At 47.7% G+C, this 14,714-nt stretch overlaps 1 protein-coding gene across 1 annotated transcript; it reads right to left on the bottom strand.

Moving 5' to 3' along the window:
* Nucleotides 1-59: 59 nt before the first annotated feature.
* Nucleotides 60-4,924, bottom strand: LOC123740267 (glycoprotein-N-acetylgalactosamine 3-beta-galactosyltransferase 1-like). Its single transcript, XM_045714112.1, is given in 3 exon segments — nucleotides 60-685; nucleotides 4,225-4,352; nucleotides 4,355-4,924. Coding segments are annotated over 3 exon segments (780 nt in total). The 5' UTR covers nucleotides 4,830-4,924; the 3' UTR covers nucleotides 60-508.
* Between the last annotated feature and the right edge of the window lie 9,790 nt (nucleotides 4,925-14,714).

Below are 14,714 nucleotides of genomic sequence, written 5' to 3'. Positions count from 1 at the left end.
GAATGAACTTAGCTGTTTGTTTGAATAAATATATAATAAAATATACACAAAATATAGAATGCCCGAATCATAAGAATCTTTAATAAATATCATATGTACAGATAAGACCTAAACAGATGATACGATTAACAGTTGTGGTCGATAGTGCAAGCCTACAGTTAAAGGCAAAGTCTGAAAGATTCCTTGCTTCTCAATGCAAATTTGATTAATGATATACAATTAATAGCAAATGCCTTATGAGCTTAGTTCAACTGTCTCACCCTGTCACAAAAAAACTATGTTACTCTATTGTTCATGTTCGTTTACATAGACAACAAATACAATGTATAGCTTCAAAATATGTTTAAAACTACCATGTCAATGAATTTGATAGTGGTTCCATTTCCTTAGTCTCATTGCTCAGCTTACCAAAGAAAGTGGCAATGTCAGGCTGTTGTTTCGGCATTTAAACATGACACAGAAATAAGTTCTTTCTTCAGTGCAGTAGTCTGTCTGTGATATCTCTGTGTTAAGCAGAGACAGGTGTGGTGGTGTTACTCTCAATTTCAGCTGCTGCAGCATCAGGGTTGTACCTGTACTTGTATCCATAGGGCCGTAGATGATAGGTGAAGTATTCCAGTGTGTACATCTCTACAGGGTAGATGTAGTGAAATGATACGATGTGATCTGAACAACATTCTGGGCCCTGGGAGAAAGAAGAACGACAGTCTGATTAAGTATATTAATAGTTGTTTAGGTAGTATACCAAATGCTTTATTAAGCCTGTATAGAACATTATACAACTGTTTAAATAAGGCCCTGCAATAGACTTGTACATCAAGCTGCCTCACGCTACAGAAACAAGATAGAGGCTCTTGTCTTACGAGCCTTTCCGGCTCGCACAAACCTTGGCTACTTACTTATAAGTACAAAGCCATGAGTAAATATTTACTTTAGCTACTCATAAGCCATAATCATAACACACTGAATGTCAATCCCAAAGCATCTATGACACCTCTCACAATACATTTCACGCAATACATTTCTTTGTAGCTGTTTAGATACCAGTACAGTCAGAGGCTGGCACCGAGATGGCATTGAATGAGCTGTATTCTGTCATAAGCAAACAAGAAAACGCTCACCCAGAGACGGCGCTCCTAGTACCCAGGGACTTTAATGCAGGGAAACTTAAATCAGTTTTACCTAATTTCTATCAACATATTAAATGTGCAACCAGAGTGAAAAGAACTCTAGACCACCTTTACTCCACACAGAGATGCATACAAAGCTCGCCCTCCATTTGGCAAATCTGACCATAATTCTATCCTCCTGATTCCTGCTTACAAGCAAAAAATAAAGCAGGAAGCACCAGTGACTAGATCAATAAAAAAGTGGTCAGATGAAGCAGATGCTAAGCTACAGGACTGTTTTGCTAGCACAGACTGGAATATGTTCCGGGATTCCTCCAATGGCATTGAGGAGTACACCACATCAGTCATTGGCTTCATCAGTAAGTGCATCGATGACGTCGTCCCCACAGTGACCGTACCTACATACCCCAACCAGAAACCATGGATTACAGGCAACATCCGCACTGAGCTAAAGGCTAGAGCTGCCGCTTTCAAGAAGTGGGACTCTAACCCGGAAGCTTATAAGAAATCCCGCTATGCCCTCCGACTAACCATCAAACAGGCAAAGCATCAATACAGGACTAAGATTAAGTCGTACTACACTGGCTATGACGCTTGTCGGATGTGGCAGGGCCTGCAAACCATTAGACTACAAAAGGAAGCACAACCGAGAGCTGCCCGGTGACATGAGCCAACCGGACGAGCTAAACTACTTTATGCTAGCTTCGAGGCAAATAACACTGAAACATGCATGAGAGCACCAGCTGTACCGAAGACTGATCACGCTCTGCGGAGCCGATGTGAGTAAGACTTTTAGACAGGTCAACATTCACAGGGCCGCAGCGCCAGACGGATTACCAGAACGTGTACTGCGAGCATGCGCTGACCAACTGGCAAGTGTCTTCACTGACATTTTCAACCTCTGTCCGAGTCTGTAATACCAACATGTTTTAAGCAGACCACCATAGTGCCTATGCCCAAAAACACTAAGGTAACCTGCCTAAATGACTACCGACCCATAACACTCACGTCTGTAGCCATCAAGTGCTTTGAAAGGCTGGTCATGGCTCACATCAACACCATCATCCCAGAAACCCGAGACCCACTCCAATTTGCATACCGCCACAACAGATCCACAGATGATGCAGTCTCTATTGCGCTACACACTGCCCTTTCCCACCTGGATAAAAGGAACACCTATGTGAGAATTGATAAGAGAATGATCTAATAAAGGTAAATGAATCAATAATCCATTATTAATTAGTAGTTATGTAGCATGGATAATGCATAATCAATGTACTGAACGTTAGTCCCATAAAGTCTAGTAGAGGCTGGAGAGGGAGAAAAAAGTGTGTGTGTATTTAGTGGGCCCAAGGGAGCAGTAGACGTGTGTGTGAGATACCGCGAGTAGCCTTCAAGGTTCTCCTAATCTCGGAGGAAAGGAACAGGCAGCGCTGGATAGTGATTAACAGTGGTGGGAAGTCAAGGGGGAGATACTGTTCACCTACTGTTTGTGTGTATGTGTGTGTGTTGGTAATATACTGTTTGTGTGGAGGTGTGGCCATAAGCGGAGAGAGAGGATAAAATGAACATCTTTGATAATGTTGGGCAGAACTTTCTCTGAATAAACTGTACGAACCTTTTGCAGAAAGCTGAGTCCTTGCCTAATTATTAACCCATTGTCTTACAAACCTTGGGAATTAATCAAGGCTTATTGATTGTTAATTATTTTCATTAGGATAGAAAATTATTTTGACAAGAATGCTATTCATTGACTACAGCTCAGCATTCAACACCATAGTGCCCTCAAAGCTCATCAATAAGCTAAGGACCCTGGGACTAAACACCTCCCTCTGCAACTGGATCTTGGATTTCCTGACGGGCTGCCCCCAGGTGGTAAGGGTAGGTAACAACACATCCTCCACGTTGATCAACACAGGGGCCCCTCAGGGGTGCGTGCTTAGCCCCCTCCTGTACTCCATGTTCACTCATGATTTCACGGCCAGGCACGACTCCAACACCGTCATTAAATTTGCCGATGACACAACAGTGCCGATGACACAACAGCCTGATCACAGACAACAACAAGACAGCCTATAGGGAGGAGGTCAGAGACCTGGCCGTGTGGTGCCAGGACAACAACCTCTCCCTCAACATGATCAAGTGAAAGGAGATGATTGTGGACTACAGGAAAAAGAGGACAGAGCACGCCCCCATTCTCATTGACGGGGCTGCAGTGGAGCAGGTTGAGAGCTTCAAGTTCCTTGGTGTCCACATCACTACCAAACTGGTCCAAGCACACCATGACAGTCGTAAAGCGGGCACGACAAAACCTATTCCCCCTCAGGAGACTGAAAAGATTTGGCATGGGTCCTCGGTTCTACAGCTGCACCATCGAGAGAATCCTGAATGGTTGCATCACTGCCTGGTAATGCAACTGCTCAGCCTCCGACCGCAAGGCACTACAGAGGGTAGTGCGAACGGCCCAGTACATCACTGGGGCCAAGCTTCCTGCCATCCAGGACCTCTATACCAGGCGGTATTAGAGGAAGGCCCTGAAAATTGTCAAAGACTCCAGCCACCCTAGTCTCTGTTACCACACGGCAAGTGGTACCGGAGTGCCAAGTCTAGGTTCAAGAGGCTTCTAAACAGCTTCTACCCCCAAGCCATAAGACTCCTGAACAGCTAATCAAATGGCTACCCAGACTATTCAATTTTTTTTCCTGTGCTGGCCACCCGTGGGAATCGAACCCCAACCCTGGCGTTGCAAACACCATGCTCTACCAACTGAGCTACAGGAAGGCCTACAGGGGGTGTACCGGCACCCCCCTGTATATGTTATTTTTTACTGCTCCTCTTTAATTACTTGTTACTTTTATCTTTTATTTTTATCTGTATTTTTTTTAAACTGCACTGTCGGTTAGGGGCTCGTAAGTAAGCAATTCACTGTAAGGTCTACACCTGTTGTATTCGGCACATGTGACTAATAAAATTTGATTACACATGGAGACAGCATCACACCCACATACAGACCTGAAAATATAATTGAATAGAATGGTATGTATGATTATACTTCATGTAAGTGTCCACTTCATTAGGGTTAGGCTATGCTTACCTCTCTTAGTTTGTAGTGGTCGTATAAGAGATGCAAGGGCAGTTTTCTGGGTGGCTTTTTGATCAGGTGCTTGTGTGGTGGGTAGGGATGAAACGTCTGCCTTCCCTTCACATCTCTGGAGTCCCCGGCTCCACACCCATAGTCTCCATACACTTCCCTAGAGCCATGTCTTCTATGATGGAGAAGTGGGAACATTTCCCTGTGTCGAATCCCTTGATGAACCTTCTGACGGCTTCTTTACTGAGGACATAGCCGGCTCCACCACTCATGTAACCCTGCTGGACGAACGGGCGGAACCTTCGCCCAAAGTATACAGGCTTCTCCGGGTCCTGTTTAGACAATGTGTATCGGAGGTTCTCGATGACCACGAACGTGTCATCGTCGGCTTTGAGGACCCAGTCGTAGTCGTTGCGGTGGTGTTGGTAGATGTACTGGAAGGCTCTGATGGTCTTCCAGTAGAGCTGGTCTCGTCCCTCGCTTACGTTGAGCCCCACCGTGGGGAATTCGGTCTCCACTGAGCTCATGTAGAGGATTTTATTGCATCGTTTGGCCCAGGTGGCCCGGATGTGTTTGGTTCTGGACTCCAGGTTCTTAGGCCCAGTCATGATCCAACATAGTAGTCGTACATTTTGGGACAGGTTGGCTGCAACACTCCTGTCCTCATCTGAAAGAGATCATTTAAAAATAATGAATAAAAAGTGTGGTCAATTAGCACATGGTGTCCCAAACTCGGTCCTGGGGTGCGTGCTTAGACACCTCCTGTACTCCCTGTTTGCCCACGTCTGCGTGGCCTTGCACAATTTCAACACCATCATTAAGTTTGCCGGCGACACAACGGTGGTAGGCCGGATCACCGATGACGATGAGTCAGCCGACAGGGAAGAGGTTAGAGACCAACAGTGAGGGAAAAAAGTATTTGATCCCCTGCTGATTTTGTACGTTTGCCCACTTACAAAGAAATGATCAGTCTATAATTTTAATGGTAGGTTTATTTGAACAGTGAGAGACAGAATAACAACAAAATCCAGAAAACGCATGTCAAAAATGTTATAAAATGATTTGCATTTTAATGAGGGAAATACGTATTTGACCCCCTCTCAATCAGAAAGATTTCTGGCTCCCAGGTGTCTTTTATACAGGTGCGTTTTTTAGTTGTGCCAGGACAACAATTTCTCCCTTAACATCAGCAAGACAAAGGAGCTGATCGTGGACTACAGGAAATGGAGGACCAAGCACGCAGCCTTTCACATCGACAGGGCTGTAGTGGAGCAGGTCGAGAGCTTCAAGTTCCTCTGTGTTCACATCACTATGGAATTATCATGATTCACACACACACACACCAACAAAGTCATGAAGAGAGCATGAAAACACCTCTTCCACCTCAGGAGGCTGAAAAGATTTGGCATGGGCCCTCAGATCCTCAAAAGGTATACAGCTGCACCATTGAGAGCATCTTGACTGGCTGCGTCACGGCTTGGTATGGCAACTGCTTGGCATGGCAACTGCTTGGCATCTGACCCCAAGGCACTACAGAGGGTAGTGTGTACGGCCCATTACATCACTGAGGCCGAGCTCCCTGCCATCCAGGACCTCTGTACCAGGCGGTGTCAGAGGAAGGCCCTAAAAAGTTTCAACTGTTCTCTCTGCTACTGCATGGCAAGCTGTACAGATGCACCAAGTCTGAAAGCAACAGGACCCTGAACAGCTTTTCAAATCAAATCAAATGTTATTTGTCACATACACAAGGTTAGCAGATGTTAATGCAAGTGTAGCGAAATGCTTGTGCTTCTAGTTCCGACCATGCAGTAATATCTAACAAGTAATCTAACCTAACAATTTCACAACAACTACCTTATACACACACACGAGTGTAAAGGAATGAATAAGAATATGTACATAAAAAATATATGAATGAGCGATGGCCGAACGGCATAGGCAAGATGCAGTAGATGGTATAGAGTACAGTATATACATATGAGATGAGTAATGTAGGGTATGTAAACATTATATAAAGTGGCATTGTTTAAAGTGGCTAGTGATACATTTATTACATCAATTTTTCATTATTAAAGTGGCTAGAGATGAGTCAGTATGTTGGCAGCAGCCACTCAATGTTAGTGATGGCTGTTTAACAGTTTGATGGCCTTGAGATAGAAGCTGTTTTTCAGTCTCTCGGTCCCCACTTTGATGCTCCTGTACTGACCTCGCCTTCTGGATGATAGCGGGGTGAACAGGCAGTGGCTCGGGTGGTTGTTGTCCTTGATGATCTTTTTGGCCTTCCTGTGACATCGGGTGGTGTAGGTGTCCTGGAGGGCAGGTAGTTTGCCCCGGTGATGCGTTGTGCAGACCTCACTACCCTCTGGAGAGCCTTACGGTTGTGGGCGGAGCAGTTGCTGTACCAGGCGGTGATGCAGCCCGACAGGATGCTCCGATTGTGCATCTGTAAAATTTTGTGAGTGTTTTTGGTGACAAGCCGAATTTCTTCAGCCTCCTGAGGTTGAAGAGGAGCTGCTGCGCCTTCTTCACCACACTGTGCTGTGTGGGTGGACCATTTCAGTTTGTCCGTGATGTGTACGCCGAGGAACTAAAAACTCTCCACCTTCTCCACTACTGTCCCGTCGATGTGGATAGGGGCCTGCTCCCTCTGCTGTTTCCTGAAGTCCACGATCATCTCCTTTGTTTTGTTGACATTGAGTGTGAGGTTATTTTCCTGACACCACACTCTGAGGGCCCTCACCTCCTCCCTGTAGGCCATCACGTCTTTGTTGGTAATCAAGCCTACCACTGTAGTGTCGTCTGCAAACTTGATGATTGAGTTGGAGGCGTGCATGGCCACGCAGTCATGGGTGAACAGGGAGTACAGGAGAGGGCTGAGAACACACCCTTGTGGGGCCCCAGTGTTGAGGATCAGCGGGGTGTTGATGTTGTTTCCTACCCTTCACCACCTGGGGCGGCCCGTCAGGAAGTCCAGGACCCAGTTGCACAGGGCAGAGTCGAGACCCAGGGTCTGGAGCTTAATTTTTAAAAACATTTTACGTCATTTAGCAGACGCTCTTATCCAGAGCGACTTACAGTAGTGAATGCATACATTTCATAAATGTTTTGTTCCGTACTGGTCCCCCGTGGGAATCGAACCCACAACCCTGGTGTTGCAAACACCATGCTCTACCAACTGAGCCACACGGGACTAATGACGAGTTTGGAGGCTACTATGGTGATAAATGCTGAGCTGTAGTCGATGAACAGCATTTTTACATAGGTATTCCTCTTGTCCAGATGGGTTAGGGCAGTGTGCAGTGTGATTACGATTGCATCGTATGTGGACCTATTGGGGCGGTAAGCAAATTGGAGTGGGTCTAGGGTGTCAGGTAGAGTGGAGGTGATATGGTCCTTTACTAGTCTCTCAAGCACTTCATGATGACGGAAGTGAGTGCTACAGGGCGATAGTCATTTAGCTCAGTTACCTTCTCTTTCTTGGGAACAGGAACAATGGTGGCCCTCTTGAAGCATGTGGGAAAAGCAGACTGGGATAAGGATTGATTGAATATGTCCGTAAACACACCAGCCAGCTGGTCTGCGCATGCTCTGAGGACGCGGCTGGGGAATGCCGTCTGGGCTGGCAGCCTCGCAAGGGTTAACACGTTTAAATGTTTGACTCACGTTGGCTGCAGTGAAGGAGAGCCCGCAGGTTTTTGTAGCGGGTCGTGTCAGTGGCACTAAGTTGTCCTCAAAGCGAGCAAAGAAGTTGTTTAGTTTGTCTGGGAGCAAGACATCGTGGTCCGCGACGGGGCTGGTTTTCCTTTTGTAGTCCGTGATTGACTGTAGACCCTGCCACATACCTCTTGTGTCTGAGCCGTTGAATTGCGACTCTACTTTGTCTCTATACTGACGCTTAGCTTGTTTGATTGCCTTGCGGAGGGAATAGCTACACCGTTTGTATTCGGTCATGTTTCCGGTCACCTTGCCCTGATTAAAAGCAGTGGTTCGCGCTTTCAGTTTTGTTTGAATGCTGCCATCAGTCCACGGTTTATGGTTGGGGAATGTTTTGATAGACGCTGTGGGTACAACATCACCGATGCACTTGCTAATAAACTCGCTCACCGAATCAGCATATTGTGGAACATATCCCAGTCCACGTGATCGAAGCAATCTTGAAGCGTGGAATCCGATTGTTCGGACCAGCATTGAACAGACCTGAGCACGGGCGCTACCTGTTTTAGTTTCTGTCTATAGGCTGGGAGCAACAAAATGGAGTCGTGGTCAGATTTTCCGAAAGGAGGGCGGGGAGGGCTTTATATGCATCGCGGAAGTTAAAATAACAATGATCCAGGGTTTTGCCAGCCCGGGTCGCGCATTCGATATGCTGATAAAATTTAGGGAGCCTTGTTTTCAGATTAGCCTTGTTAAAATCCCCAGCTACAATAAATGCAGCTTCAGGATATGTGGTTTCCAGTTTACATAGAGTCAAATGTAGTTCTTTCAGGGCCGTCTGTGTCTGATTGGGGCAGGATATACATGACTGTGATTATGATCAAAGAGAATTCTCTTGGTAGATAATGCAGTCGGCATTTGATTGTAAAGAATTCTAGGTCAGGTGAACAAAAGGACTTGAGTTCCTGTATGTTATGATCACACCACGTCTCTTTAATCGTAAGGCATACACCCCCGCCCTTCTTACCAGAGAGATGTCTGTTTCTGTCGGCGCGATGCGTGAAGAAGCCGGGTGGCTGTACTGACTCTGACGTATCCCGAGTGAGCCATGTTTCCGTGAAACAGAGAACGTTACAATCTCTGATGTCTCTTGGAAGGTAATCCTTGCTCGGATTTCGTCTACCTTGTTGTCAAGAGACTGGACATCGGCAAGTAGTATGCTCGGGAGCAGTGCGCGATGTGCCCGTCTACGGAGCCTGACCAGAAGACCGCTCAGTCTGCCCCTTCTGCGGCGTCGTTGTTTTGGGTCGCCGGCTGGGATCTGATCCATTGTCCTGGGTGGTGGACCAAACAGAGGATCCGCTTCGGGAAAGTCGTATTCCTGGTCGTAATGTTGGTGAGTTGACTTTGCTCTTATATCCAATAGTTACTCCCGACTATATGTAATAAAACCTAATATTTCCTGGGGTAACAATGTAAGAAATAACACAAAAAACAAAATACTGCATAGTTTCCTAGGAACGCAATGCGAGGCGGCCATCTCTGTCGGCACCGGAAGTAAGACTGCTAAATATCCGATAGGCTAAGGTACAGGCAGAGAATAGGCAAAATGCGTTTTTAGTGAGGCAGGCAAAAACTATCATACATGGGAGGATTAAATTACGGGGAAAAACAGAGCTCCGAATAGAAGTGTGTCACAAAACAAACAATACCTCACAAAGATGGGGTGCAAAGAACTGAACTAAATAGTGTGATAATGACATACAGGTGTGTGAACAGATGATCAGAATTCAGGTGATGGGGAGTGAGCTGCGTTCAGGGGATCTATGTGTGTGAGCGTATCATGACACAAGGTGAGATCCAGATGCAGACACAAGAGGCAGATTGTTGGAGTCTTACAGTGTTTATTAATCCAAAAGGAGTAAGCAAGAGACTGGTCATGGACAGGCAAAAGGTCAAAACCAGATCAGAGTCCAGGAGGTACAGAGTGGCAGACAGGCTCGTGGTCAAGGCAGGTAGAATGGTCAGGCAGGCGGGTACAAAGTCCAGAAACAGGCAAGGGTCAAAACGGGGAGGACTAGAAAAGGAGAAATGCTGGTTGACTTGGAAACATACAAGACCAACTGGCACAGAGAGACCGGAAACAGGGATGAATACACTGGGGAAAATCAACGACACCTGGAGGGGTGGAGACAATCACAACGACAGGTGAAACAGATCAGGGCGTTATTTGGAGCGAGCAGTCGCACTACGCTTCGCTCCACAGGTAATATTACACTTCACTACATTACAACGGCTTGATTTGTCTGATCTGAGCAATTCTTCTTAGCTAGCAACATAGCCGTCTTTGTATCAAAGATAATTGTGTAGTTTAGAGTAATTAGAGTAAATATCGAGGCTAGCTATCTTCGTCATCCTAACGTAGTCAACACTGCTAGCTGCTAGCTAGCTAGCCATCACTGCTAGCTAGCCAACTTAATCCGACTAGCAGCACTGCAGAAACTATTACATTACAACGTAACGACTTGATTAGTGCGGTGTTAGTGTTAGTTAGCCAGCTACATAGTTGTCTTTGCTGTCTCTGTATCTAAGATAATTGTGTAGTTTGAGTAATTATCGAGGTGAGCTAGCCAGCGCGACGCGGCGCCAGACTTAGTCAACACACCTAGTCATCATTAACCCACTGCTAGCTAGCCAACCGTTACCGACTAGCAGCGCTGTAGATACTAATACTTTACAACGGAACGATTTGACTAGTGCAGTGTTAGCTAGCTAGCTACTTAGTTGTCTTTGTCATAGCTTGATAATTGTGTAGTCTAGTAATTACCGAGGTTAGCTAGCCAGCCATTGAGGTCAGCTAGCCAGCTATTTCCGTCCCCCGCGACGCCATTTTTCCTAACCCAGCCAACTATTACCGACGAGCAGCATTGTAGAAACTAAATACATTACAAGGACGTCTTGATTCGTGTTATGTTAGCTACCTAGCTACAAAGTTGCTTTGTATCATGACAAGGGGTAGTACTGAAACTATCGAGGTTACCTAGCCAGCTACACGTTCAAAGTCAACAACGCAGCCACTGCTAGCTAGCCTACTCCACCAGCCAGCAGTACTGTATCATTTTCGTCATTTTAGTCAATAAGATTTTTGCAACGTAAGCTTAACTTTCTGAACATTCGAGACGTGTAGTCCACTTGTCATTCCAATCTCCTTTGCATTAGCGTAGCCTCTTCTGTAGCTTGTCTACTATGTGTCTGTCTATCCCTGTTCTCTCCACTCTGCACAGGCCATACAAACGCTCCACACCGCGTGGCCGCTGCCACTCTAACCTGGTGGTCCCAGCGGGCACGACCCACGTGGAGTTCCAGGTCTCCTGCAGCCTCTGGAACTGCCGGTCTGCGGCCAACAAGGCTGAGTTCATCTCAGCCTATGCTACCCTCCAGTCCCTAGACTTCCTGGCGCTGACGGAAACATGGATTACCACAGAGAACACTGCTACTCCTACTGCTCTCTCCTCGTCTGCCTACGTGTTCTCGCATACCCCTAGAGCATCGAGCCAGCGGGGTGGTGGCACTGGAATCCTCATCTCTCCCAAGTGGACATTCTCTCTTTCTCCCCTGACCCATCTGTCTATCTCCTCATTTGAATTCCATGCTGTCACAGTTACCAGCCCTTTCAAGCTTAACATCCTTATCATTTATCGCCCTCCAGGTTCCCTTGGAGAGTTCATCAATGAGCTTGACGCCTTGATAAGTTCCTTTCCTGAGGATGGCTCACCTCTCACAGTTCTGGGTGACTTTAACCTCCCCACGTCTACCTTTGACTCATTCCTCTCTGCCTCCTTCTTTCCACTCCTCTCCTCTTTTGACCTCACCCTCTCACCTTCCCCCCCTACTCACAAGGCAGGCAATACGCTTGACCTCATCTTTACTAGATGCTGTTCTTCCACTAATCTCATTGCAACTCCCCTCCAAGTCTCTGACCACTACCTTGTATCCTTTTCCCTCTCGCTCTCATCCAACACTTCTCACTCTGCCCCTACTCGGATGGTATTGCGCCGTCCCAACCTTCGCTCTCTCTCTCCCGCTACTCTCTCCTCTTCCATCCTATCATCTCTTCCCTCTGCTCAAACCTTCTCCAACCTATCTCCTGATTCTGCCTCCTCAACCCTCCTCTCCTCCCTCTCTGCATCCTTTGATTTCCTCTGTCCCCTATCCTCCAGGCCGGCTCGGTCCTCCCCTCCTGCTCCGTGGCTCGACGACTCACTGCGAGCTCACAGAACAGGGCTCCGGGCAGCCGAGCGGAAATGGAGGAAAACTCGCCTCCCCTGCGGACCTGGCATCCTTTCACTCCCTCCTCTCTACATTTTCCTCTTCTGTCTCTGCTGCTAAAGCCACTTTCTACCACTCTAAACTCCAAGCATCTGCCTCTAACCCTAGGAAGCTCTTTGCTACCTTCTCCTCCCTCCTGAATCCTCCTCCCCCGCCCCCCCTCCTCCCTCTCTGCGGATGACTTCGTCAACCATTTTGAAAAGAAGGTTGACGACATCCGATCCTCGTTTGCTAAGTCAAACGACACCGCTGGTCCTGCTCACACTGCCCTACCCTGTGCTTTGACCTCTTTCTCCCCTCTCTCTCCAGATGAAATCTCGTGTCTTGTGACGGCCGGCCGGCCGCCCAACAACCTGCCCACTTGACCCTATCCCCTCCTCTCTTCTCCAGACCATTTCCGGAGACCTTCTCCCCTACCTCACCTCGCTCATCAACTCATCCTTGACCGCTGGCTACGTCCCTTCCGTCTTCAAGAGAGCGAGAGTTGCACCCCTTCTGAAAAAACCTACTCGATCCCTCCGATGTCAACAACTACAGACCAGTATCCCTTCTTTCCTTTCTCTCCAAAACTCTTGAACGTGCCGTCCTTGGCCAGCTCTCTTGCTATCTCTCTCAGAATGACCTTCTTGATCCTAATCAGTCAGGTTTCAAGACTGGGCATTCAACTGAGACTGCTCTTCTCTGTGTCACGGAGGCTCTCCGCACTGCTGAAGCTAACTCTCTCTCCTCTGCTCTCATCCTCCTAAACCTATCTGCTGCCTTTGATACTGTGAACCACCAGATCCTCCTCTCCACCCTCTCCGACCTGGGCATCTCCGGCGCGGCCCACGCTTGGATTGCGTCCTACCTGACAGGTCGCTCCTACCAGGTGGCGTGGCGAGAATCTGTCTCCGCACCACGTGCTCTCACCACTGGTGTCCCCCAGGGCTCTGTTCTAGGCCCTCTCCTATTCTCGCTATACACCAAGTCACCTGGCTCTGTCATATCCTCACATGGTCTCTCATATCATTGCTATGCAGATGACACACAATTAATCTTCTCCTTTCCCCCTTCTGACAACCAGGTGGCGAATCGCATCTCTGCATGTCTGGCAGACATATCAGTGTGGATGACGGATCACCACCTCAAGCTGAACTCTCGGCAAGACGGAGCTGCTCTTCCTCCCGGGGAAGGACTGCCCGTTCCATGATCTCGCCATCACGGTTGACAACTCCCTTGTGTCCTCCTCCCAGAGTGCTAAGAGCCTCGGCGTGACCCTGGACAACACCCTGTCGTTCTCCACTAACATCAAGGCGGTGACCCGATCCTGTAGGTTCATGCTCTACAACATTCGCAGAGTACGACCCTGCCTCACACAGGAAGCGGCGCAGGTCCTAATCCAGGCACTTGTCATCTCCCGTCTGGATTACTGCAACTCGTTGTTGGCTGGGCTCCCTGCTTGTGCCATTAAACCCCCTACAACTCATCCAGAACGCCGCAGCCCGTCTGGTGTTCAACCTTCCCAAGTTCTCTCACGTCACCCCGCTCCTCCGCTCTCTCCACTGGCTTCCAGTCGAAGCTCGCATCCGCTACAAGACCATGGTGCTTGCCTATGGAGCTGTGAGGGGAACGGCACCTCCGTACCTTCAGGCTCTGATCAGGCCCTACACCCAAACAAGGGCACTGCGTTCATCCACCTCTGGCCTGCTCGCCTCCCTACCTCTGAGGAAGCACAGTTCCCGCTCAGCCCAGTCAAAACTGTTCGCTGCTCTGGCACCCCAATGGTGGAACAAGCTCCCTCACGACGCCAGGACAGCGGAGTCAATCACCACCTTCCGGAGACACCTGAAACCCCACCTCTTCAAGGAATACCTGGGATAGGATAAAGTAATCCTTCTAACCCCCCCTTAAAAGATTTAGATGCACTATTGTAAAGTGGTTGTTCCACTGGATATTATAAGGTGAATGCACCAATTTGTAAGTCGCTCTGGATAAGAGCGTCTGCTAAATGACTTAAATGTAAATGTAAATGATGTTAGACACACACACATACATACACACACACTTATCCAACAGGTATTTTGTGACAGGTACTGGCTCTCTCTGTATCTGGAGTGAGACTAGACACCTTATTCTGACATTCAGTATGGGTCTCAGAGTCAGAATTCTGGATTCTGCAATTAAAATGGCCTTACAGGCAGAATGGCATAGGCCTGTGTCCTGATAGCCTCCGAGGATTTGTTTAGCAAACCATTTATTAATTTATGTATGAAATATCTAACCAATAAATATGTATCTCATTTGTCATCCTCTACGACTAGAATACTGACATAATCTGCCCGAGGATTCCAACAGGCCCCTCAGGCGTGACGTCCGCTGAAGGCCCATTCTGCTAACTGCTAGCTACCTAGAGCTACTTGGAACCCTACTAATCCATGACTGGTCTGTCGACGTCACCGCACGAAGATGCAAAAACAGACTTAACTCCATCGCGATGTCCCCCAAAGGCCCTTTGGCTAACTTGCTAGCCC

This window comes from Salmo salar, unplaced genomic scaffold, assembly GCF_905237065.1.
Source record: "Salmo salar unplaced genomic scaffold, Ssal_v3.1, whole genome shotgun sequence".
Lineage (NCBI taxonomy): Eukaryota > Metazoa > Chordata > Actinopteri > Salmoniformes > Salmonidae > Salmo > Salmo salar.
Note: the sequence above shows the minus strand (reverse complement) of the source record. Positions and strands in the feature narration are given on the sequence as shown.